This window comes from Saimiri boliviensis, chromosome 19 (genome assembly GCF_048565385.1).
Source record: "Saimiri boliviensis isolate mSaiBol1 chromosome 19, mSaiBol1.pri, whole genome shotgun sequence".
NCBI classification, from domain to species: Eukaryota; Metazoa; Chordata; class Mammalia; order Primates; family Cebidae; genus Saimiri; species Saimiri boliviensis.
Window position 1 is genome coordinate 30,247,582 of NC_133467.1, and position 26,714 is coordinate 30,274,295.

Genomic DNA, 26,714 nt, shown 5'->3' on the forward strand with positions numbered 1-26,714 from the left:
CACCAAAAGAACATTAAAAGAATAAAATATATACATCTTAAAATCAAGCTATCAGACACAATTTGGCACAAATAATATAACTGCTATTAGCCAACCCAGTAAAATGAATATTCTAAGTCAGTCTTGTATGAGAATACATCTTGGATAGCCTAGAGATTCAGTTACCTGAAGCACAGCAGTAACAACTAGGAAAGAGGTAAGGGATTCGGTATTTAAAAGATTCAGTTGGCTTCACTCTTTTCTATAAGAACAGACCTTTACAGGAGTCAAAATGGTGTCTTTTATCATAAGAGAAGTCTGGCAAAATACATTTTCCCATTGCCATTAAGAAAAACAAGACAAAGCAAACGCTATTCACAATATAATCTCTATATGAAATAGAAAGAATATAGACATATTCAAAAGACAGGCAAGAATCATAAAGAGGGTAGTTACCACTGAGTATTTCTCCTTTTTTTCTACTGTTCTATACATCCTAAATTTCTAAAACGTTTACGAATTAAAAAAAAAAAAAAACACTTGTTAATCCTATAATATACTTTTTAATCCTATAAAATAAAACTAAGTTTTTCAAACAGGGGTCAGCAAACTTTAAAGGCTCCATTAAGTGCTTTTCATTTAGATGGTTTTTCTAACTGAAATATAAGCATATTCTGGGTCATCCAGGTGATCACCTTATACTATATACATAAATAAAGAAGTGTCACATCATTTCAGAGCCCTCATGTAAATCTGAGATCAAGTTAGTACCAAACAGTACTATTTTAAATTAAATGTCTGGAGTCACAGAGACAAAAAGAGAAGTAAATTTAATATACAAATAATGCAATAAAGGCAATAAATATTAACTTAATGTCACAGATGATAAAATAGCAACAACAGGGTTGCTTGAGCCCAGAGATTCAGTATCAGCCTGAGATACATGGCAAAATCAATCTCTACCAAAAAAAAAAAAAAAAAAATACAAACACTAGCTGGGCATAGTGGCATGAACCTGTGGTCTCAGCTACTCTGGAGACTGGAGTCAGAGGATCATTTGAGTCCCAAAGATGGAGGCTGCAGTGAGCCAACATCATGCCACTGCACTCCAGCCTGGGAGGCAGAGCCAGACCCTGTCTCAAAAAAAAAAAAAAAAAAAGCAACAATAAAGAAAATATGCCTCAGGCAAAAAAAAAAAAAAAGGAAAAATGTAATAACTGGTAACGACCGTTCGTTAATAATTTCTAGAAGAGTGTTATTATTTCAAAATGACTATTATATGGTTCATTTTTATTGAGACTGTAACAGAAACAGGGAAGGGAAACTATTTTCTTATTATAGTGCCCATAACTGAGTAAATATTAGTACAGGGTAAATAAAGAGAATATGTGGAAGTGTATATGAAAAAAAAAACTATTTAAATCATAAAAGAACCATTTTTAAGGCCGGGCGCGGTGGCTCAAGCCTGTAATCCCAGCACTTTGGGAGGCCAAGGCGGGTGGATCACGAGGTCAAGAGATTGAGACCATCCTGGTCAACATGGTGAAACCCTGTCTCTACTAAAAATACAAAAAATTAGCTGGGCATGGTAGCACATGCCTGTAATCCCAGCTACTCAGGAGGCTGAGGCAGGAGAATTGCCTGAACCCAGGAGGCAGAGGTTGCGGTGAGCCGAGATCGCGCCACTGCACTCTAGCCTGGGTAACAAGAGGGAAACTCCGTCTCAAAAAAAAAAAAAAAGTAGCTGTGTACCTCATACTGGCGAAAAAGAAAAAATGAATTTAAAAATGAATAAATTAAAAAAAAGGAAAAAATCAATCTCCTTCACTTTTTTTTTCTTATTTGGATCTACACATCAAAAAATTAAGCAGCCTTGGCTGGGTGTGGTGATTCATGCTTGTAATCTCAGCACTTTGGGAGGCCAAGGTGGGTGGATCACTTGAGCTCAGGAGTTCAAGACCAGTCTGGCCAATGCAGTGAAACCCCATCTCTACTAAAAATACAAATATTAGCCAGGCATGGTAGCACACACCTGTAGTCCCAGCTACTCAGGAGGGTGAGACATGAGAATCTCTTGAATCCAGGAGGTGGGAGGTTGCAGTGAGCCAAGATCACACCACCGCACTCCAGCCTGGGCAACAGAGTGAGACTCTGTCTTTAAAAAAAACAAAAAATTAAGCTGCTTTGTACTTTTAGCAACCAAAAAATCCGTAAGCTTTCTTAATCTATGTAAAGTTATCAATGCTACATGCCTAAGTGCCAGCAATACTTTTAAATAAGGGTATGATCTACTTCAAGAAACTTCAGAGTCAATCTTCAGCCAAGTCAAATACCTTCTAGAGCATAAAGATTTTATCTCGTCAGAAATTTAATGGGCCCAATTTATGCAAAATGAAACATACTTATATACTCTAGCTCTTCAATGACTTAGCACGGGAAATTCTACTACCATTTGGAAGAAGGATGACATGAGGGCTCTCAGAGATTCAATCCCTTCATGTTATACCAGAAAAAATAAGGAAGTGAAAGATTGAGTGCTTTGCATAAAACAATAGAATATTAAGTCATAAAATCAGGAATATATTTCCCTTAATCTTTCCAATTACACACACAGTTTCTTCACATAGTTTAAAAGAAACACTTTCCTTTAGGATTCTAGATGTTATGAAATACAAATATCAACTGCTTATTTAAATAGCCAATATTAAAAGGCAATTTAATCAACAGGCCACATTCTAAAGTATCTCATGGAGTAAATGAAACCATTGAAATCCCATGTACTGATTTTCTAAAATACATCATGTGCTTCATCCTCTTCTGTTGATTCATGGTAAAACAACTGCTAAATCATTATTTAAGAAATATCTGAAATTCACTAAGCAATCTGTACACGTTTTGTACTCTAGTTACTAAGAGCTTAAAATGATGTGATGATAGTCAACGTGACTGACAAATTACTTTGCTCACCTGAATTATTTCTTCAATGAAACAGCACCTCATCCATTAAGGAATAAGACAAAATCAAAGTTCTACAGGTCAAACAGCTTAATATGTACTAATCAATAAAAGAAAATCTAAGATATTTTTGAGGACCCAGAGTGTTAAAATAGTTTTCACACAGACCTCTAACCAAAGGCAAGGATATACCTACTCTTCAGAGCTTTCTACATAAATATACAACTTTTAAAAAGGAAGTTGGTAAGTTCTGCTTGACATACCAACTTAGTCAAGCAGAACTTACCAACTTCCTTTTTAAAAGCAAATAATCTATAAAAACCAAGAAGTAGGCAGGTTAGTGACTTTTCTAAAGTCACCCACCAATTCCCTTATGTACCAAAGTATCTGTAAAAAAGAAGTAGGTAGATTAGCAACTTTTCCAAAGTCACCCACCAATTCCCTTATGTACCAAAGTGTAAAAAAAAAAAAAAAAAAAAAAAAAGTAGGTTAGTGACTTTTCCAGAGTCACCCACCCATTCCCTTATGCAGCAAAGTACCTGTAAAAACCAACTAGGCAAGTTTTTACCTAGGGCCAAAGGTGGGCCTAGAATACAAGTCACATACCAAGACCAATGCAATTTCTACTGTCCTACATTTGCTGACTACAAAATGGCTACTAACTTTCATACTTCATGGTAGAAGCTATTTACCATGAAGAATGTAACTTAAATCACTAGCCTAAACCTGTTGTCCTGAAACTTTCTTGCAATAATTAGGGTTAAAGACTAAATATCACATTATTCAACCTTCGTAAATACTTACATAAGTCTCATTGGCTGAGTCCAATTGCAGCTCATCAGTGTCTGTGAAATAACCGAGTTCAGCAAATAGGGCCGAATCTTTGGACAAAAGAATAGAGATTAACTGTCAATTCAATTACTTGACAAAGAAACAAGCACTGTACCCCTATGTCACCTCTATTAAGGTTTCTTATTAGCCATTACTATTATTAATAAACTCCAGAAATGTAAATGACAAGCAATTCAAAGCTCGTTTCCAACTTATGTGTTGTTTTCTGCATAATTTTTATCTTGTGAGCTGAATTCTTAGACCAGGGATCAAAAAAGATTTTATGTCATATGTCATGTAAGACTAATTGGTAATGGCTTTATGGAACATTACTAACAAGAATTCAGATGCTATATTTGGGTCAGCATGAAAAGTTAATGTGGTTCATAAGTAATAATAATAGAGGACTAAGGAAAGCATGCATGCACTGCATATTTGTCATCCATGCCTTAAGTTAAGGGTATAACCAATTTTCTATCTAGACAATAAAGGATTTACTCATCTAAACCATCAAATTCATTTCAGCAAATCTAACTATATTCCAATTTCCTAATGAGGTTTCATTATAAACCAAGAAATATGTGGATACAAAAAACATTCTTCAATACACTACACTGAAAACTTTCTGTAGAGAAAGGTCAAGGTGTTGACCAAGGCCCAAGAAGGCTGCTTACCATAGAATCTATGAAGTTCCTATTTTCTGTGACACTTTCAAAACTTCAGGCACTTTGAAGAGTTTTTCAAAACTAGGTCTTCCTTTGTACTCCTTATCTATTACACTCCACTGAAACTGCTCTGATGATTTCCTCATTGCACAAGTTTAGGAAGTACACTGCCAGTCTATTATTAACTTGACCAATTACAGTACATTTCACCACCCTAAAACAAAACAGTATTTAGCAAAAAATTTTATATGTAGTAAATAATAACCAAAGGTTACTCACATGACTGTCAGAAAAGACTACTCAGCTGCACAGCTAACAAACAGGTAAGCAGAGGACTGTGGCTTATATAAGCTGAAACTCCTTTAAAAAGTTCTCTATTTGGGCTTTCTCATTTCTTTCCTCTCATTCATTCTTGAACCTGCTCCAATAAAGCTCCCCCTCCACATACACACATTTATTAATGTCTCCAGTGACTTCCATATTGCATAATTCAATGGTAAATTCACATTCCTCATCTTACTTAACCTGTCAACAGCATTAACATAGTTGATCTTTTCATTTTTAACTGGAGCATTTTCTTCACTTGAGTTTCAGAATACCACACTTACTTGGTTTTCCTCTCACCTCACTGGTTGACCCAACCTTGCTGGTTCTTCCTCATCTCCCTAACATGAAACTGTCCCTGGGCTCGGCATAAACATTTCTATCTATCTTACTCCCTTTGTAATCTCAGCTGAGCTCATGGCTTTAAATAAAATCTATATGTCAAGGATTTCTAAATATACATCTCCAACCCACACTTCAAGATGCACGTACACTAAGTACTGACATCTCCTCTTAGATGTCAGAAGGCACCTCAAACCTAACATATCCAAAATGAGTTACTCATCAACCCCACCAAACTTCCTACAGCTTTGTCCTCAACCCAGTTAATGACAAATGAATTTTCCCAGTTGCTCAGGCCAAAAACCTTGGCATCATTATTACTTCATTCTTTACTTCTCTTCTTCACTCTCCATATTCAATCTACCAACAAATCCTGTCAGCTCTGTCCTTAAAATATACATCTGCAACATTGCTTCCTACCTTTCCTCCCATTCTTCCTTCCATTCCCAACCTTCCTTTTCTTCCCTACCAGTCCCATCACAGAGATGTCAGCTTCCGAGGAAGCAGTGCAACAAGGGTGATGGGGTTTTGTGCACGGACATCTCCAGCAATGTGCCTGATATCCAAGGAAATACGACAGTGTAGGAGAGACTATTGCCCAGCAAAGGTGGCAGCATGCCCCGGCCCAGTGGGAGGGGGAACGGAGTGGCAAATGGACAAGGCAGCCTGAGAGGATAGAAGACTGGTCATACTTAACAAATATGTTAGTTGATTGAGCAAATGGTTGAATATATCTAAAATAATCAGAATGTTCTGGTTTCTCTCCAGAACAAATAAATCTTTGGCCTTTTACTAAAATAAATGGAGCCAGATTTCTCACAGTCTGAGAAAGAATTTAAGAACATGGAAAGAGTCAGGAGACTAAAAGAATCCTGCCGGGCGCGGTGGCTCAAGCCTGTAATCCCAGCACTTTGGGAGGCCGAGGCGGGTGGATCACGAGGTCGAGAGATCGAGACCATTCTGGTCAACATGGTGAAACCCCGTCCCTACTAAAAATACAAAAAACTAGCTGGGCATGGTGGCACGTGCCTGTAATCCCAGCTACTTAGGAAGCTGAGGCAGGAGAATTGCCTGAGCCCAGGAGGCGGAGGTTGCGGTGAGCCGAGATCGCGCCATTGCACTCCAGCCTGGGCAACAAGAGCGAAACTCCGTCGCAAAAAAAAAAAAAAAAAAAAAAAAAAAAAAAAAAAAAAGAATCCTAAGATGTTGGATTTGAACTGAAAGCATTAGTAAATAAACTCATTTAAAGTATATATACTTACAGATAGCTATAGAAATACATATATATGTACACATATATACAGATGTTTGTATACACACACACATATACATGTATATATATTTCCTAGTTATGTCTGCTAAGAGGTCCTAGAAGCAATGATACTCCAGTAGCAATGAAAATACTGGGTGCCCAGATCTTGGATACTAAATACCATCTTCCACCAAATGGAAGTTCACTAAGGGGTTCCTTGGAGAAACGACCAATTCCAGGGCTGCGGCAGGGAAAGTGCAAAGTAAGCCTGGAAAATCTTGTTGTGCCAGAAATTCTCAGCAAATGATAGGAACATGTCAAAAAGAACAAAGGCCCCAATATGAATGAACTCCCAGCAGTCAAATCTGGGAGAATCTGAGCATCAGAATAAAATGAGAGTAGCAGTTAACCAACCATCAAATAAAAAAGGAGTCAATTAGCTCATCACGGAAGGAAGGAAAAGAAGGAAGGAAGGAAGGAAAGAAGGAAGGAAGGAAGGAAGGAAGGAAGGAAGGAAGGAAGAAAGGAAGGAAGGAAGGAAGAAAACAAGCTAGCTAGCTTCTTATAGTGCAATGTCAATTAACAAATATAGACAGAATGATAATGAGAGTTAAATAGTTACCATTTGGCAACCATTAGAGTAGTAACTGATATAGACTGGGGTTATCAGTGAGTGTAGGGCTCCTGGTTAGAGGTTTAATAAGAAAAGGATATTGGTGTCATGTCAGATTATCTTCCCCAAAATAGTAATAAAATACAAAAGGGGAAGCAGTAGATTTACAGTGGTGAAACCTGGAAGATATCAACTTGACCAAGTGATCATGTGAATGTATCATAGGATGATGTGATGGCATAGAACATTATATTTATACTATAATGTAAGCTCTCATTTTATTTTAATGCTCAAACTCCAGATTTGACCACTGGGAGCTCATTCATATTGGTTCCTTTGTTCTTTTTGACATGTTCATTTGCTAAGAATTTCTGGCACAAGATTTTCCAGGCTGATTTTGCACTTTCTCTGCACTTCTCCAGCCATGAATTGGTCATTTCTCCTAGGAACCTCTTAATGGTTTAGAATCATCTTGTAGAATAAAAGACTTGCACTCTTCTAGATGGGCATGGTAGCATGTGCCTGTAGTCAGTCCCAGCTGCCTGGGAGGCTGAGACAGGAGAGTCGTTTGAATCCAGGAGGCAGAGGTTGCAGTAAGCTGAGATACTGCCACTACACTCCAGCCTGACAACAGACCGAGACTCCATCTCAAAAAAAAAAAAAAATCAAAGCTAGGCATGGTACTTTGAGCCTGTAATCCTAGCACCTTGGGAGGTTAAGGCAGGATGACTGCTTGAGGCCAGTTGGAGACCAGCCTGGGCAGCACAGCAAGACCTTTGTCTCTCCAAACTATTTAAAAATTAACAATGAACGAGGCCTAGTGGTGGCATGCACCTGTAGTCCTAGCTACTCAGGAGGCTGAGGTGGAAGGATCACTTGAGCCCAGTAGTTCCAGGTCACAGTAAACTATGATTGCACCACTGCACTCTAGCCTGGGCAACAGAGTGAGACCCTGTCTCTAAAAGAAAAAAAAAAAAAAAAAAAAAAAAACACCCAAAGCAATTCCCACAGAATGAAATACTAACAGACATTAGTATTTCAGTCTATTGCCAACAAACTCTATCCTACTTACTGAACACCTAAGGAATTTAAACTGTTCAAAGAGAAGACTGAACAGTTTGAAAAGGGAAAACTGAAAAACAATGGAAATGCGCACATTCAGGGAATGGCAGGGCCAGATACCTGACAGAAGTGAGTCAGTGAACTGACTATAAAAAATTGAATGCTCTGTAATCAGATCAGACAGGAAAATGCAGCCTGGGTATCAGAAGGCAACACAAAATAATGCTACCAGGAAGTGTCCCACAATTATAGTTTAAGCAATGTCATGAAAATATAATAGCTGACTAGCTGACAAAACAAATCATAACTACCCAATATATTCAAGTAGTATTATTAATAACCAGGGATCTTATGAAGAATAAAATCTGTAGAAACGAGTTAGGAAAGCATTATAGAATAGATACTAGGGGTACAGGCTTTGGAGGTAGAAAAACCTGGTCTGAACCTTCTTCTGCCACTAACTAGCTCTAAGAATCTGAGCACAAATTCTGTTAGCCTCAGTTTCCTCATCTCTAAAATAACATTGGGAGGATTAAACAAAATACTGCATGTAAAGAGTTTAGCAGGGTGCCTGACACAAATAAAGTGCTAAATAAATGGTAGCTAACACACTGTTCCTAATACATTTGGCTTGGGAAAACGGGAATAGAAAGTCTAAAGTTTTCCAGCAACTCTTAGAAAATCTACCCAAGGATTGACATAAATCTCCAATAGAATATAGTTTTAGAGAACATTTGCCCTTGAAAAAAATTAAATGATGACTTTGTTCAATAAAAAGTTGAGACTCATGCTATTGAGAATGCTGGTCCAAAGGAGAAAGATAAATGGGGTTCTCCCCAGTACCGAGGCTGATGAGTGGTCTAGGCTCACTGGGGGCCCATTTGGGAACCTACACAATCCCACATTCATATTGGAACCTAAGAACAATATTACTTTTATGTCTTGCAATCAAGAGGAAAATGAAAGTTTCCTCTAAACACTTGGATAACAAAGCTTCTCCACTCTGATTTCCGCTTCATTCCATTCCACCCTTCCTGACCACCAAAACGAAACAAAATATCCATTAAAAAGAAAATTAAGAGCTGTATCTGCAGAGCAGTCGGGATTGCATCATAAGTATTAGGTCTAGCAAAGCAAGGACCCGAGGTCAGGTGCTTTGGTGTTTTCTTTTCTCCCAAGATGGACACGAGGCTTAAACCAATAGTAAAAGCTGTAAGATTAGGATTTCTTGTATATAACCACATTCTCCCATATACACCCACTCCACTGTGCTCACCGCCCACATTTCACACTCAGGAAGAAGCTTGTAGCCTATTTGGAGGTCCCAGCCATCTTGCCCTAAACCTCCTAATAACGTCCAGTGTTAGCCCCACGAAAAGATCACCTGGTACTTCCCCAGCGGAAACAAGTGAAAAACGATACTAACTCCAGTTAGACAATAATTCCACTCGCCCTGTGGCCAGGACAGAAACCGAACGATCCTCGCAGACTCTGTGAGGAGCACGGACGGGAGTGACGAGTGGCCTCACTCCCCAGGCAGGGTTGGTCCACACCTGTCACCACGAGTAGCGGAAGTAGGGAGGAAGAAACCTGTAGACGCGAACGCGAGCCACCCTGGTACATTCGCAGATCCCACTCACCCCAATCTTCATCCAGCCGGTGAGAGAGCCCCGGACTAAAAGGTGACTCCATGGTGCCGGCAACACCAACCGGCTCCTCCATGTCACAAGTTCCTCGGCCCTGGAACTCGGTGACTAATATCTGGGACGGCGGCGGCTGGCGGACAAAATACTCTGTAACGCTGACGAGACGGTGGCCGATTAAAGACAAACTGCCTCTGCCGCACGAGGGCTTTGTAAGAGACGGGAGAACATCAGAGACTAGGCAAATTTGGATAGACCTGTGAGTAAATATTTGTATTCTGGAGTTTCCAGGACTTTCTGTCCGGCAGTTTTATGGGGGAGGCGAGGGGAGACACGCAGACATCGCTTCGACTAAACAAAATTTATTAATAACATTAAAAATAAAAAGTAAAGCCCCTTTCTGAACATTCTGGCTTATTCCTTGATGATCTTTCTTAATACCACAGCGTAGATACCTCAGAACAAAATTACGTAGAGGCTAACAGTTAATTTAGTTTAATTTTTATGAATAATTCTCTATCAGTGTAAAAATTCTTCATATACGCTTGTATGACAAAAAAAAAAAAAAAAAAAAAAAAAAACCACTACTATTTTTCCACATTCGTTGAAACTGTTTAACTGGCACAGTATCCGAGGTAAATGGTTCTATAAAACATAACTTCTAGAAAGCCTACTTTTATTTAAATGAAGCAAATGTAAAAGATAAACCCCCAAAATTTATCTCCTAAAGATAAATTTCTAAAACATAGTATTTAGTCAAAGTCCAAGCGACCTACAGTAATCGAAGTTCCCAATCTTTATATTACTAAAGGTTCGGATTTTATTTAAAAGAAATTCACACACATCACGAACTCCAACTGAAAATATGAACTGAGTTTGATAAAGCAGTTTCAAGAAAGCTACTTAAGAGAATTTCTTTTTCATCTATTTTAAATTTCAGCGGCCAGTGAATATTTAAAATACTGTGACTTAAGAACACGTATGCCTCTAGGGCCATGTGGAATCTTTCCCATGGTAGGTAAGCAAAACAAATGTGCTTCCCAGAATCCTCCAAACTGCTCGTGGCCGGTTATTACTACGGATTGCATAATACAGGATCCCTCCCGGACGCGAGTCCAGAAAAAGATTATGAAATCCCCTGACGTCATGTGTGACTACTTTTGTCACCGGAAAACTAATAAATTTTCATTTAAGGTGAATGTTACTTTTTTATAACACTTTTATTCTCATCCAATTACCAATTCAAAAATTGACATAAAAACTAAAATAAGGCCGGGCGTGGGGGCTCAAGCCTGTAATCCCAGCACTTTGGGAGGCAGAAGCGGGAGGATCACGAGGTCAGGAGTTCGAGACCAGCGCCTGTAATTCTAGCTACTCCGGAGGCTGAGGCGGGAGAATCACCTGAAACCTGGAGGCCGAGGTTGCAGAGAGCTGATATCGCGCCACTGCACACCAGCCCGGGCGACAGTTCGAGACTCCGTCTCGAACAAACAAAAATAACTAAAATGAAAAGCGAGTCTTCTATATCCCACCAGACTTTTAAGAAAATCACCGTGACAAATCGCCAATTTTTTTAATTTCCGAAAGTTTTTATTTTTTATTCAAAAAGTGCAAGTAACTATGAAACAAACATTTTGACCTGTCACCAAGAATTTAAAAATTTAGCGTTTTTAATTTTTGTCCCAGATTTTTCGTAAGAAATTAAATATTATAAAATTAAATTCCTCTTTCTTCCCTGCTTCATTTTCCTCCCTCAGCATAGGCCATTTCTACCATGAATTTTATAGGTATAAAATTTTACTTTCTTTTATTTTTATAAAATAAAAGTGGAATTCTAGTCCACTTTTATTTTTACTTTTATGATGCTTAAACATGTTTATAGATACATGCATTTAGTGGAATTTTGTTGTTTTTTAAAAAATGTATGTAAGGCCGGGCGCGGTGGCTCAAGCTTGTAATCCCAGCACTTTGGGAGGCCGAGGCGGGTGGATCACAAGGTCGAGAGATCGAGACCATCCTGGTCAACATGGTGAAACCCCGTCTCTACTAAAAATACAAAAAATTAGCTGGGCGTGGTGGCGCGTGCCTGTAATCCCAGCTACTCGGGAGGCTGAGGCAGGAGAATTGCCTGAACCCAAGAGTTGGAGGTTGCGATGAGCCGAGATCACGCCATTGCACTCCAGCCTGGGTAACAAGAGTGAAACTCCGTCTCAAAAAAAAAAAAAAAAATGTATGTAAACTTGCTGTACTCTAATGTTCTGCAAATCACTTTTCTTATTGGACATTACTATTTGAGGATATATCCATGGTATTTCCTTGAATAAATACATATATCACAATTTATTTTTCCATTTCCCTAAGGATGAACAAAATTTGGGTTGTTTCCATTGTTTACATAAAATATATCCTTGCATGGGGTCTCCTTGTGCATATATGCAAAAATCTCAGTCTCTCTGTTTTTTTTTTTTTCAGACAGGGGCTCACTTTGTCCTCTAGGCTGGTTTGCAGTGGCACCGTGTCAGCTTACTGCAGCTTGATCTCCCAGGTTTAAGCAATCCTCCTGCCTCTGCCCCCAGTAGCTGAAACTACGGGCACCCACCACCACACCCAGCTAATTTTTGTATTTTTTGTAGAGACAGGATTTTGCCATGTTGCCCAGACTGGTCTCAAAACTTCTGAGTTCAAGCAATCCGCTCGCCTCTGCCTCCCAAAGTGTTGAGATTACAGGCGTGAATCACCTCGCCCAGCCTCAAGAATGTCTTTAATAATGTATGTACTATTTGACCAGTTTACACCCTCGCTAGCATCGATGAGTTCTCTTTGCTCTCCATATTCTCTCCAACACTAGAAATGGTCAGACTCTTACCATTTTTACTACTGTGAAAATTGTAATTTACATTTCCCTAGCAAAGTGGTGCCTTTTTCCATACTTATTAAACCTTATTTCCTTTTCTGTGAACTGTCCACTCTTACCTTTTATGAATTTTTTATTTTCATAGTTTTATAGTTTTGTTTTTCACATCCTTTTTTTTCTATTTGGCTATTATTGGGGTATAGCAACACTATCGATTTTTGTACAGCAATCTTGTACCAAAAACCTTGCTGAATTCTGTCATTCTAATATTTTGTCTTTGCCAGGCACAGTGGTGTGCACCTGTAATCCCAGCTTCTCAAGAGGCTGAGGCAGGAGGATTGCTTGAACCCAGGTGTTCAAGGCTAGCCTGGGCAATATAGCAAGATTCTGTCTTAAAGAAAAAAGTGTGTGTGTGTGTGTGTGTGTGTGTGTGTGTGTGTGTGTGGTGTATGAAATGGTAGATGAAAATTAAGATGTGATAAAAATAAAAATGATTTTTTAATGGTCTAAAGTTCTTTAGGGTTTTTTTATGTAGAAGAACATTATGCAAATACCAACCTTTTAAATTCTTTTATTTAATGTTTTAATTTTTAAAATAAACTTAGTATGAGTATTTTCAAACAAACACAAGAGCTGATATAGTGAATCCCCATGTTCCTATCACCCAGCTTCAGCTTCAAAAATTTGCCATTCTTGTTTAATCTATCCTGCCTCTCCACAACTTTTTTATTTTGCTTTGTTTTTTTCCAGGATTTTTTTTTTTTTTTTTAATGGAGTCTCACTCTGTCACCCAGGCTGGAGTGCAATGGTGCAATCTCAGCTCACTGCAAACTCCGCCTCCTGGGTTCAAGCCATTCTCCCGCCTCAGCCTCCCAAGTAGCTGGGATTACAGGCACCTGCCACCACAACCAGCTAATTTTTGTGGTTTTGGTAGACTGGGTTTCCCCATGCTGACTAGGCTGTCTGGAACTCATGACCTCAGGCAATCCATCCACCTCAGCCTCCTGCTGGGATTACAGGCATGAGCCACCCTGCCCAGCCTTCCTGGAATATTTTAAAGCAAATCCAGATATTATATTATTTCACACATAAATACTTCAACCTTTATCTTTTTTTTTTTTTTTTTTTTTTTTACTTCAACCTATATCTCTAAGAGACAAGGCCTTTTCTTTTTATTTATTTATTTATTTTTTTTTGAGGCGGAGTTTCGCTCTTGTTACCCAGGCTGGAGTGCAATGGCGCAATCTCGGCTCACGGCAACCTCCACCTCCTGGGTTCAGGCAATTCTCCTGCCTCAGCCTCCTGAGTAGCTGGGATTACAGGCACGCGCCACCATGCCCAGCTAATGTTTTGTATTTTTAGTAGAGACGGAGTTTCACCATGTTGACCAGGATGGTCTCGATCTCTTGACCTTGTGATCCACCCGCCTCGGCCTCCCAAAGTGCTGGGATTACAGGCTTGAGCCACCGCGCCCGGCGGCCTTTTCTTATTTTTAAGAAACATACTGATAATACCATTATCATACCCAACAAAATTAGTAATTCTTTAATGTCATCTGACACTTGTTCTATGTTCAGTTTTCTGTCTTAAAAATGTCCTTCCTTCCAGTTAGTTAAAATCAGGATCCAAACAACGTCCTCACATTGCATTTAGTTCATATGAAAATTCCCTCTCCATTTCTTTCCCCCATGCCATTTATTGAAAAATCTAAGTCATTGGTCCTATAGAATTTCCTACTTTGTGATTCTGCTGATTATGTCTTCATGTTGGTGCTTAATTTGTTCCAGAAACTGCCAGTGGCATCTAAAGGCATGAATGGATAGTTTTTGCTTTTGTTTTTGTTTTTGCAAGAATACTTCATAGGTGCTCCCTTGCATCATAGCAGGCAGCATACCCATACTGTCCCACTTTTAGAGATGTCGAGATTTATTAGTGAGTTCAGATTTTTTCCTAAGTCTTAAACTGTTTTGCCCCTTGTTTTACTCCAATGGTTAGGACCTCTAATACAACACCAAAGGTAGTGGCTAGAGTAGGCATCTTTTAACTTGTTTTTCAATTTTAATATGAATGTTTGAAAAGTTTTACCACCAAATAAGATTTTTTCCCATAGATTTTTTATATACACTGTGATTAAGGGAGCTTCCTTCCACTCTAGTTGCCAGGCTTTTCTTTTTAAATCGTTAAATCTTGGATGTTACTGAATCCTTTCTCTTGAATCTACTCCTCATTCGTTTTCAACTTAAACCCTTGGAATAGAAATAAAATCTGAAAGAGAACTTTATATCTGGAGACAATACCACCCTTTGGTCTAGGTAAGAGGTGCTCCTACCCTGGACCCACACTCTAGAACTCTGACCTTCGGCTCTGTCCCCACAGGATAAGAATCCATACTGCCAACTTGATGTGCTCAGCTAGAACACATGCCCCCTTCTAGACATGCATCTAACACCCAAATAGCCCAAATAGCTTCAAGCCTGCTTCTAGGGCTGGCTCATGCGTCTTACCTCTTAAGAGTGAAATGAGCCAATGGTATACACCAGGGCTGTAGCCAGACCTTATACATACAGGAGGGGGATCCAAATATATATATATATATGCACCAGACTCTTCATGACACAGAGCAAATCAAGGGGTGGGGAAATAAAGGAGGCAGCCTGTGGGTGGTGGCCACCTCTCCCTACATTGCCATGTTTTATCATGGAATCTTATAAAATCAGAGAATTCTAAATTCAAACCTGGTCTGACAGGTCATTATGAAGGTATGTTTGTCAAGATAATAGAATAAAACATTTTATTAAACAGGTAGCTTGATTTGTAATTTTATTTTTTTAAGACAGAGTCTTGCTCTGTCACCCATGCTGGAGTGCAGTGGTGCAATCCTGGCCCACTGCAACCTCTGCCTCCAGGGTTCAAGCAATTCTCCTGCCTCCCTGCCTCCTAAGTAGCTAAGATTATGGGCACCCACCACCACACCTGGCTAATTTTATATTTTTAGTAGAGACAGGGTTTCCCCACCTTGGCCAGGCTGGTCTCAAACTCCTGAACTCAAGTGATCCACCATCCTCCCAAAGTACTGGGATTACAGGCGTGAACCACTGCACTGGCCAATTTATAACTTTTAAAAGTTAAAGACAAATAGTATATGAGCCTCAATGTATACTATTGTTGGAACCCTGCAAATGGTGGGGAGTATGACTAGTGAATTTACAACTTAAATTGCATTTGATCCATACTATCTTATTTTATAATCTGATCAACAGTCTACGATGGATAGGCATTAATTTGAATCATATTAAACTGCAGCTATGTAACTACTTTTTACCTACAAAAGAGGTAATTTCATATGTTGCAACCTGTTATTTTTATTTTTTTAAATAGAGACAGGGTTTCACATGTTGGCCAGGCTGGTCTTGAACTGGCCTCAAGTGATCCACCTGCCTTTGTCTCCCAAAGTCCTGGGACAGGCATGAGCCACCATGCCCAATCTCCTCAACCTGTTTTTAAAAAGCTTTCTAGATAATAATAGTATGAAGCTCAAAAGTATGATTTTATGAAAGCTAAAACCAATGAAGTAATTTTTTCTCAAAAGAAAACTTATGTCAGGGAGCAGTGGCTCATGCCTATAATCCTATCACTTTGGGAGGCCAAGGTGGGTGGATCACTTGAGGTCAGGAGTTCGAGACCAGCCTGACCAACATGTTGAAACCCCGTTTCTACTAAAATTACAAAATTAGTGAAGCACAGTTACGCACACCGTAATCCCAGCTACTTGGGAGGCTGAGGCAGGCAAATGGCTTGAACCCAGGCAGCGAAGGTTGCAGTAAGCTGAGATTGTGCCATTGCACTCCAGCCTGGGAAACAATAGTGAAACTCCATCTCAAAAAATTAAAAAAAAAAAAAAGAAAGAAAGAAAAATTATTACATGGAGATTGCCAAAGGCTTCAGGTCCAACGTTAAGATTTTTCTCAAGAATTTTCCATAATACTCCCATACAATTAAAAAACTGAGCTAGGCATTTATTAAGACGATCATTATTCATAACATATTTTTATATTTTAAAATTACTCCCACTATGGTGTTTATTATATACATAGACACATATGTATGTGTAAATATGCAAAATGTCTTAAGGACACGGGCAATATTTTTCTTTATTAGTTTTTCTGGAGTAGCCTCCTGAGCAGCTGGGACTACAGACATGTGCCACCACGCCTGGCTAATTTTATACATATATATATAATTTTTTTTTTTTTTTTTTTTTTTTTAAGACAGGGTTTCACCATATTGGTCAGGCTGATCTCGAACTCCTGACCTCAGGTGATCCGCCCGCCTCAGACTCCCACAGTGTTGGGATTACAGGCGTGAGCCACCATGCCCGGCTCAATTTTTTATTTTTAGTAGAGACAGGATTTCCCCACGTTGGCCAGGCTGATCTCGAACTCCTGACCTTAAGTGATCTGCCTGCCTTGGCCTCTCAAAGTGCTGGGATTACAGGCATGAGCCACTATGCCTGGCCTTTATTAGTTAATTCTCATTCTTGTAAATGTTCAAATATGTAATTAGATCCAATTGTAATTACTGAATAAAATAATTCTAGTTTCTATAGATCAGGTTAAAAAACTAATCTGAACATATTACCTTTTCCATTATTCACATATTGCGCTAAAAAATGACTTGATATATAGTAACTCTACATTTATCATTAGAAACACATCTAATAAAGCCGGGCGCGGTGGCTCAAGCCGGCACTTTGGGAGGCTGAGGCGGGTGGATCACGAGGTCGAGAGATCAAGACCATCCTGGTCAACATGGTGAAACCCCGTCTCTACTAAAAATACAAAAAAGTAGCTGGGCATGGTGGCGCATGCCTGTAATCCCAGCTACTCAGGAGGCTGAGGCAGGAGAATTGCCTGAGCCCAGGAGGCGGAGGTTGCGGTGAGCGGAGATCGCGCCATTGCACTCCAGCCTGGGTAACAAGAGCGAAACTCCGTCTCAAAAACAAAGAAACACATCTAATATTAACACATTTCTTTATATAGATCACTTCAAAAGGGATCTCACTTTTCTAAAAATATGGATAACTGGGATTACTGAACAATAATAGGAAAATTGCATTTTAATCAGCGTTTTACTAATGGCCCTTCCATTTCCAAGAAAAAAAATCCAGATATGTATGGGTTTACTAACATCCCTTTAAAAGTGGCCAGGTGCAGTGGCTCTCACACCTGTAATCCCAGCACTTTGGGAGACCAAGACAGGTAGACTGCCTGAGCTCAGGAGTTCAAAACCAGTCTGGGGAACATGACAAAACCCTGCCTCTACTAAAAATACAAAAAAGTTAGCTGGGCATGGTGGCAGGCGCCTGTAATCCCAGCTACTTGGGAGGCTGAGGCAGGAGATTCACCTGAATCTGGGAGGTGGAGGTTGCAGTGAGCTGAGATCCCCCCACTGCACTCTAGCCTGGGCAACAGAGTGAGAGTCTGTCTCAAAAAAAAAAAAAGAAAGAAAGAAAGAAAGAAAGAAAATAAAGAAAGGAAAGGAAGGGGAAATGAAGGGGAAGGGAAGGCAAGAAAAAGATAAGGGAAAGGAAAGGAAGAAAGAAAGAGAAATAATTCCAAAATGTCTAAATGAATCTGCTTTACATTTCTGAAAATAAAAGAATATCCATTTAAATTTAATAGTTTCAAATTTTTGTACATAATTTTGTCTGTACAGACCTTAAGAACACATAACATTCCAAAAATCAGAAGTTTAAAAAATACATGAAATGCAGACAGTATCTGGTTATAAAAGATTTTAATATCAAATAAAATGTATATGACTAAAAGGTTTTGATTGCCACGTAAAAGTATTCTACTTATATCATATAATAAGCTAACAAAGCATAGTTTCCAGGTTACATCACGTGATTTTATCTTCTCACATTTCAAATGAAATGTTGATAGCCTAAACAATCTGCCATGAATGGTAAGAAGTAAGGGCAGCGCATATCATCTGCAAGTTTGTTCCGAAGCTATAAAATACCACGTTCACATTTTTCTTGTTTGTGATCCCAAAACAGGCAATATTTTCATTTCATCCACTCTATTCTTATGTATTTGAAAAGCAGGTGTTATCCACCTACCACACGAGCACTGTTCACCATACCAGTTGAAGGAACCCAACTTGGCACTGCATTTTGGGCAAAGAAGCTGAAATAAAGCAAATGTGTTAACTTTATTCATTCACTTTATATAAAAGAAGTCATTATCTCTGGTAATCGATATAGGCTATTAAAACAAGTAAGGCACAGTCCCCACCTTGAGTTTATAATCTAATCACTAAGATAAAATGCACTGGAAGCTTACTGTAATAGATACTAGACTACAATTACTGCATAGGAAGAAGGTTGTATTCAGGAAGTTTAGAGGAGGAACAGATGTAGCTTGAAGGGAGAAAAGTTCAAGCTTGTGATTTAAGGAAGGTTTCATGGATGTGGCATACATATATAGCTTTTAAATCAGTTTATAATTTAGGATTTCAAATGAAAATCATCACGGCTAAAGCACAGAAAAGCACATTAGGATTTTCATGCTATATTAAGAACTGTAAGCCGGGCGCGGTGGCTCAAGCCTGTAATCCCAGCACTTTGGGAGGCCGAGGCGGGTGGATCACGAGGTCGAGAGATCGAGACCATCCTGGTCAACATGGTGAAACCCCGTCTCTACTAAAAATACAAAAAAAAATTAGCTGGGCATGGTGGTGCGTGCCTGTAATCCCAGCTACTCAGGAGGCTGAGGCAGGAGAATTGCCTGAACCCAGGAGGCGGAGGTTGCGGTGAGCCGAGATCGCGCCATTGCACTCCAGCCTGGGTAACAAGAGCGAAACTCCATCTCAAAAAAAAAAAAAAAACCTGTATGTACTGACAGCATATAAGTCAGATTCTTGGCTATTTAAAGACAAACTGATACTCCAGGAAAATAGCTAAATCAAAAAAACCTAGTAAGTCAATTTCATTTTCTCCTAGTGTAGTTAGTTACAGCATTATTTTTTACGTTTAGCTCTTTGATTTGTGCATGATATAAGGCAAGGGTTTTTAATCTTGAGCTATAGAAAATCTAGACATAAAACTCAGAAGTGGGTTAGGTGCGGTGGCTCACACCTGTAATCCCAGCACTTTGCGAGGCTGAGGTGGGCAGATCACCTGATGTCAAGAATTCGAGACCAGCCTGGCCAACATGGTGAAACCCTGTCTCTATTAAAAATATAAAAATTAGCCAGGCACGGTGGCAGGCACCTGTAATCCTTGGGAGGCTGAGGCAGGAGAACCACGTGAACTCGGGAGGCAGAGGTTGCAGTGAGCTCAGATCATGCCACTGCACTCCAGCCTAGGTGACAGGTTCCATCTCAAAAAAAAAACAAAAAAAAATTCCTAAGTTACAAATAAAAAAACTAACAAATTTGATTATGTAAATATCTTTCATTTTTTAATATGACAAAACATACCAAAAATGTGAGAAAAGCAATGGACCGAAGAAAATAGTTACAATATATTAGATAAACTATTAACATCTAGAATATATAAAGTTCCAACAAATTAATAAGAACGCCGGGCACAGTGGCTCACACTTGTAATCCCAGCACTTTGGGAGGCTGAGGTGGGCAGATCACGTGATCAAGAGATTGAGACCATCCTGGCCAACATGGTAAAACCTCATCTCTACTAAAAATACAAAAATTAGCTGGGTGTGGTGGTGTGCACCTGTAGTCCCAGCTACTCAAGATGCTGAGTCAGGAAGATCGCTTGAACCCAGGAGGCGGAGGTTGCAGTGAGCGGAGATTCCAAGATTGTGCCACTGCACTCCAGCCTGGAGACAGAGTAAGACTCCGTCTCAAAAAAAAAAAAAAAAAAAAAAAAATCAGTAAGGAAGAGTTTATAAAACCCATAGACAAATGGGCCCAGGAATATGAAAGCAATTTATAGAAAAGTAAACTATAAATGGCTGGTAAATATATAAAGATGGTGGTCAATGACTATTTTCATAAAATTCCAATTAAATATTTTAGGATTAACATTTTTTACCCTGCAGATTGGCAAAACATTACCAGTTGTATAGTATCTATCATGTCAAGGATATGGGGTAACAGGTACATGCATTCAGTTACTGAAACCCAAATTTGTATGGGCATTTTGAATATTGTCCTAGAATATCACTAATATTTAAAACACACATTCTTCAAACCAGGAATTCCACTTCTAGGTACATATTCTATAGAAAAAAAATCAAATACATATACAAAGAAGTATGCACAGGATTCAGAATCTTACAAAAAAGTGTATTTAACTAGGTTGGAGTGTGTGTGTTTCCCAGGTTAAATAAAATCAGAAAGTCAAAATCACAAGCCACAAAAAAGAAAAACTGATGAATTAGATGATAACTGAAATTAAAAACTCTAACTGCTACAAATAATGCCATCAAGAATGGAAAGTGACTGACAATATGTACATTATTTTTAGGGTGATGTGAATGGTAACATGATAAGGTTTGACTCTGTGTCCTCATCCAAATCTCATCTCAAATGGTAATCCCCACATGTGGAGGAAGGGAGGTGACTGGATCATAAAGGTGGATTCCCCCATGCTGTTCTTGTGATAGTGAGTTAATTCTTATAAGATCCGATGGTTTTATAAGTGACAGCTTCTCCTCCACACATGCTTCTCTCTCCTGCCGCCTTGTGAAGAGGAGGCCTGCTTTCCATTCCGACATGATTAATAAGTTTCCTGAGACCTCCCCAGCCATGCAGAATCATGAGTCAATTAAACCTTTCCTTTATAAATTACCTACTCTCACGTACTATCTTATAGCAGTGTGAAAATGGACTAATACATGATGACAGTTGCAAAAAACACTGTGAATATACACTTTTAAAAAAAAAACACTGAGTTGTACACTTTAAATAGGTAAATTGTATGTCCTGTGAATTATACTATAATAAGGTTGTTTTTCTAAAAACCAGCATCATCTGAAAATGTGAGTTTGATCTACCACCTTCTAGGCAAGACACTAACTCATAAACAGTTTCCTCATGCATAAAATGTAAATATAACTGCTCTACCTATTTTATAAAGCTATGGCATTCTTCAAATGATATAATATAGATAAAGTGTTTCATAAAATAGCCACTATACAAACTTTCATACAAATTATACAAATATTCAAAATCATTATTAAGATGATTATTATAGAATACCTTCACATTAGTATCAAGTAAACCTAAAGGAGAAATGTAGCTGTCATTGCACACTCCAACCAAGTTAAACACATTTTTATGTAAGATGTCACATGAACTGCATTCTTTCTTTCTTTTTCTTCCCACCCACTGGTTATAGGAGCAATAATAGGATGAGCTGCATTCTTTAACTGGAAATGAAAGAGAATCTCATAGCAAAACATACTAAATTTCACTTTCCTGAAAGATCAGAGAAAAAAGACACAAATACAGGAAGCCAACAGAGAAAAAGAAAGAACTTTTAACCTAATTTAAAAATTCCTGATTTACCTTACTATTGTTATAAAGTTCAAATTTTGTTAAATATATTTTTTCTTTTATATATATTAATTTTTTTATTATTAAATTTTTTTTACTTTCTTTTATAGGGATGGGGTCTCACTATTACCCAGGCTGGTCTTGAACTCCTGGGCTTAAGCAATCCTACACCTTGGCCTCCCAAAGTTCTCTGATTTACAGGCATAAGCCACCATGCCCAGCCAATATATTCTAATTAGTTTAAAAATAAATGTTAGTCTTATATTTGAAAAATATAAATAGCCTTAAAGGAAATTTATTAAGTTAGACCAGGGCTCTCAATCAGAAGTGATTCACTATTTTGGATCAGCTGGTTTTTGAAAAATATTTTATTTTTGATAGTCTTATCTATACTAGAAAGATATAATCTTCAGAAATAAAGGAGTTAAGAAATGGAGTAAAACACTAGTTAAAATAGAGTTTAACATGCAAGAAGGAATAAAATATAGATGATTCAATAAAATTGTAGAAAATAAAATGTGTTTTCACCTGTCCATCCATCACTCCCAACAGAGCAGATTCCATCCACTGTACAGGTTCAATGAAATAAGATGTACATTGAGCTTGCCTCCCTGTGGTAAGCTTGAAAGATGGTGTCATTCTCTTGCGGGCAAAGGCTGTAGGTCCACTTCCTTCATGGTGATCCAGAATACTAGAACTTCGAAATAACGATCGCCTGCAACCCCCAAACAAACACAAATATTAATGACTTCCAAAAGAATGAAAACATGGATGAAATGTGCAATATTTCTTTTTTTTGCTTAATTTTTTTTTTTTTTTTTTTTTTGGTGACAGAGTCTCACCCTGTTGCCCAGGCTGGACTGCTACGGCAATATCCTGGCTTACTGCAACCTCTGCCTCCTAGGTTCAATTAATTCTCCACCTCAGCCTCCTGAGTAGCTGGGATTACAGGCACCTGCCACCATGCCCAGCTAATTTTTGTATTTTAAGTAGAGACGGGGTTTTACCATGTTGTCCAGACTGGTCTCAAACTCCCGACCTCATGTGATCTGCCCGCCTTGGCCTCCCAAAGTGCTGGGATTACAGGCGTGAAGCACCATGCCTGGTGAAGTGTGCAATATTTCTTAAAGGACAAAATAATGTAACACTGATTATGCTACTCAAATTTTCAGTAACCCCTACAATCTGATTATTTCTCTTTTTAAGAATTTATATTCTTCCTGAAAGCATATCTGAACTAAAACTTTCTGTATTATTCAATTAAAGAAAATCTTCCTATAGTAATTTAAGAAAATAAAACGCTAAGTACTTTTCAGCTACTGAGACAAGATAAAATCTCCAAAGGATACAAAATATTTTACCTGCACTTTCTACACTTGTAGAGAACCTCATCTTTCAATCCTTGTAAAACAGTGGTTGGGTCAACAGCAAAGAGTTCTTGAGGTAAATTCTGCAATTCTATATGACATAATTAAAATATATTTGTCAAAATCAGCTCTGCATTTTGAGATAAATTCAATTAATATCAAATTGAGGCAACAAGTGATAACCTTAGAAATTTAAAAAATAAATAAAATTCCAGTGTTGAAAAATCAGGCTAAAGTAGGAGAGGACAGTGATTTAAGTGCTTAGGTTCTGGGCAGAGACTGCCTGAGTTCAAATCCCGAACCTGCCATTTATAAACCATATGATTTTGAACAGGTTATTTCTGGCTAAATCACAGTTTCAAAAAGAAACAATAGTTTCTCAGGGATTGCTGGGAGTGAGGTAATGCATGCAATGCCAAAGTAAATGACATCTAAAAAGCCTATTACACACTAGCAATGATCACTTACCTGGATACTTCTCTGTAACCTTTTGCAAACGATATTGCTTATAAATTGCACTAGAGGTATCCACTTCATATCCCATTGCCTGGTATAATTTCAATTGCCATTCAAACCCCTCATTCATCCTGTAATGACAAACAAATACATAGTTTCATTTTTTTTTTTAAATCACATCACAAAAGCAGAATTATTACTATAAAAAAAGAACCCACTTAGCCTCTGGTTTGAGAATCTGGAGCTTTTCATAGGCTTTTTCAAAGGGAAGTTGGTCAGTCTTCATGAGAAAAGCAGTTATTATGGCCACACTTCGACTGACTCCTGCATGACTGAAAAAGAGACCTTTAAAATAAAACAGCAAATAGCAACAATTAAAACACACACACACACACACACACACACACACACACACACACACACACAAAACCTAGCCCCCTATTAACAGTAAAGTTTAGGCCCATTTCATCTCTACTTCTTAAATAAACCCATTGCCTCTGAAATATGATCAATGTACAAAAGAATTATTCCTTTTTCCTTTTGAATTCTGAACCATGTGAATGTATTACCTATTCAAACACAGTAACAGTAATTTAAAAATATTTTTATAAGGGCTCAGAACAAATCTAAACTTCTGGCTAGGCGCAGTGGCTTACACCTGAAATCTCAGCACTTTAGGAGGCCGAAGTGAGAGGGCTGCCTGAGCCAAGAATTGGAGACCACAGCCTGGGGAACAAAGTGAGACCCCCACCTCTACAAGAAAAAAAAAAAGGTAAAATATTAGCCGGCTGTGGTGGCATGTGCCTGTAGTTCTAGTCCCAACTACTCTGGAGGCAGAGCGGGGTAGATCACTTGAGCCTGGGAGGTTGAGGCTGCAGTGAGCCGTAATTACGCTACTACACTGCAGCCTGGGCAAGAGAGCAAGACAATGTCTCAAAATAAAAATAAATGAAACAAAACAAAAACAAATCCAATCTCCTTTCATCTTAGCGTTCCATGTGCCTGTAGTTCTAGTCCCAACTACTCTGGAGGCAGAGCGGGGTGGATCACTTGAGCCTGGGAGGTTGAGGCTGCAGTGAGCCGTAATTACGCTACTACACTGCAGCCTGGGCAAGAGAGCAAGACAATGTCTCAAAATAAAAATAAATGAAACAAAACAAAAACAAATCCAATCTCCTTTCATCTTAGCGTTCAGGGACCTTGAGATCTGGTCCGACTTCTTTCGAGTCTATCAGTGTCTTCTGTCCTTTATGTGCGCAATAAATGTAAACTATTGTTATTACACTCTAATCCAACCAAGAACTCTTAGGGATTCCCATTTTTTCTCTTTTCTTTTTTTTTTGAAATGGAGTCTAGCTCTGTCACCCAGACTGGAGTGCAGGGGCACAGTCTCAGCTCACTGCAACCTCCGTCTCCCGGGTTCAAGTGATTCTCCTGCCTCAGTAGCTGGGACTACAGGCGAGCACGACCACATCCGGCTAATTTTTGTATTTTTATTAGAGAAGGGGTTTCACCATATTGGCCAGGCTGGTCTCGAACTCCTGACCTCGTGATCCGCCCGCCTCGGCCTCCCAAAGTGCTGGGGTTACAGGCATGAGCCACCTCTCCCGGCAGGGATTCCTCCTCGCCCCGATTTTTTTTTATTTTTAATTTTTATTTTTTTGGTCTTTGCAGCAACCATCTCCTTCCTAGGCAAGGCCCAGGGATCCTTTAGATCCAAACCAATTCACCTCTTCATCAACTACCCCCGACCCATCCCAGAACATTAACCCCAAATCTTTGTTAATCCCGTTTACCAGACAGGAAGCAACCTAATTTGCATTGCAATCATTGGGGTGGGTGTCTAGCTTCTCTTACAGAGCTGTAAAATCCTTGGGGTGTAGGGATTTTGTCATTTACCGGATGACACCTACCCAGCCCTTCGTTGCTGCAGGAAGAATCAACTAAAGCATGAATTGAATGAAAGCCTGCACACACACCAGGGCCCCGCCTCCAGCCTTCACCTCTTTTTAGATACCCGCCTCCTATGGGAGGCACCGGGAGGAGGTTCACTCGGCAGGACCAAGCCCTAGTACTCCCCTGAGGGCCTCCGAAGGAAAGGGGAGTCGGGGGCCGGCTGGAAGCCTGGCGGGGCACGTCGCCCACTGACCCGGCCACTCACCAGTGCACCAACACCCCACGGCCCTCGGCGCGGGCCTGGCCGATGAAGGCCACGCACCGGTCCAGATGGCTGAGCAGGTCAGTCTCGGGTCTGTCCAGCGCTGGCACGAAGAGGCGCCATAGACCCTCGGCCCGAGACCCAGCCTTGAAGCTGGGCTCCTCCGAGTCCACCGTTAGCACGGCCGTGATGCCCGCTTCCCTCAAGTGGTTTGGCTCCGCGACGGCCGCGGCCCCACCCAGATAGAGTCCTGACTGCACTTCCAGCATCTTTCCGACGCAGCTGGCTCTAACGGCGCTGCTGGGGTTGCGAAGCTCGCAGCCATGACTCGGGCCCGGAGCCTCCAACATGGCCGCGCCCGGAGACCAGGCCGCTCCATTCCCTACCATCGAGTAGGTTCCTGCTAGAACGTCCTTCCCCTGGGACCCGCCAGCCTCAGCAACTCAGCGGCTCCCTCGGAGGACCACGTCGGCCGCAGGAATACGGACTTACTGCTGAGGGGCGGAGCTTCAGCCTGGTTCTGCTCTGCCTTTTCACCCGTGTTTCGCCTGACCCCCACGCCCAGAGCTGATGGTAAAGGACAAACGTCACCAACTACAGGGTTTCTCGAGCTTTTAGTATTGAGATTTTCAGGAAAGGGACATCAGGAGCAGCTGAACTCAAATGTGAAATAAAGGTCCCACCA

The 26,714-nt window shown here is 39.6% G+C and overlaps 2 protein-coding genes across 7 annotated transcripts in view; both read right to left on the reverse strand.

Annotated features, from left to right (window-relative positions):
• The window catches only part of ATF6 (activating transcription factor 6), a 163,439-nt gene extending 153,626 nt beyond the window's left edge, over nucleotides 1-9,813 (reverse strand). For 2 of the 4 annotated variants that reach the window (XM_003943380.4, XM_074390221.1), the window contains exons 1-2: nucleotides 9,664-9,812; nucleotides 3,739-3,815 (exon numbers count right to left, since the gene is read on the reverse strand). In XM_003943380.4, the coding sequence (XP_003943429.1) occupies nucleotides 3,739-3,815; nucleotides 9,664-9,745 (159 nt within the window). In that variant the 5' untranslated portion in view covers nucleotides 9,746-9,812. Of the gene's footprint in view, nucleotides 1-3,738; nucleotides 3,816-4,439; nucleotides 4,645-9,663 lie in introns of all 4 variants that reach the window. The other 2 variants (XM_074390220.1, XM_010331242.3) reach the window with 2 other exon arrangements.
• Nucleotides 9,814-16,510: 6,697 nt separating this feature from the next.
• DUSP12 (dual specificity phosphatase 12) lies at nucleotides 16,511-26,430 on the reverse strand. 3 transcript variants are annotated; one of them, XM_010331241.3, is made up of 6 exons: nucleotides 26,090-26,430; nucleotides 24,090-24,203; nucleotides 23,884-24,002; nucleotides 23,410-23,506; nucleotides 22,577-22,763; nucleotides 16,511-18,711 (listed from the first exon to the last, which is right to left on the reverse strand). In XM_010331241.3, exons 1-6 carry the CDS (start codon nucleotides 26,416-26,418, stop codon nucleotides 18,550-18,552), a joined length of 1,008 nt encoding a protein of 335 aa, XP_010329543.3. In that variant the 5' UTR covers nucleotides 26,419-26,430; the 3' UTR covers nucleotides 16,511-18,549. The 3 variants fall into 3 exon arrangements, with proteins under 3 accessions (XP_010329543.3, XP_003943427.3, XP_074246323.1); XM_003943378.4 differs by having other exon boundaries at nucleotides 26,033-26,430; XM_074390222.1 differs by lacking the exon at nucleotides 16,511-18,711 and adding an exon at nucleotides 19,369-19,905 and having other exon boundaries at nucleotides 26,033-26,430.
• Nucleotides 26,431-26,714: the final 284 nt, after the last annotated feature.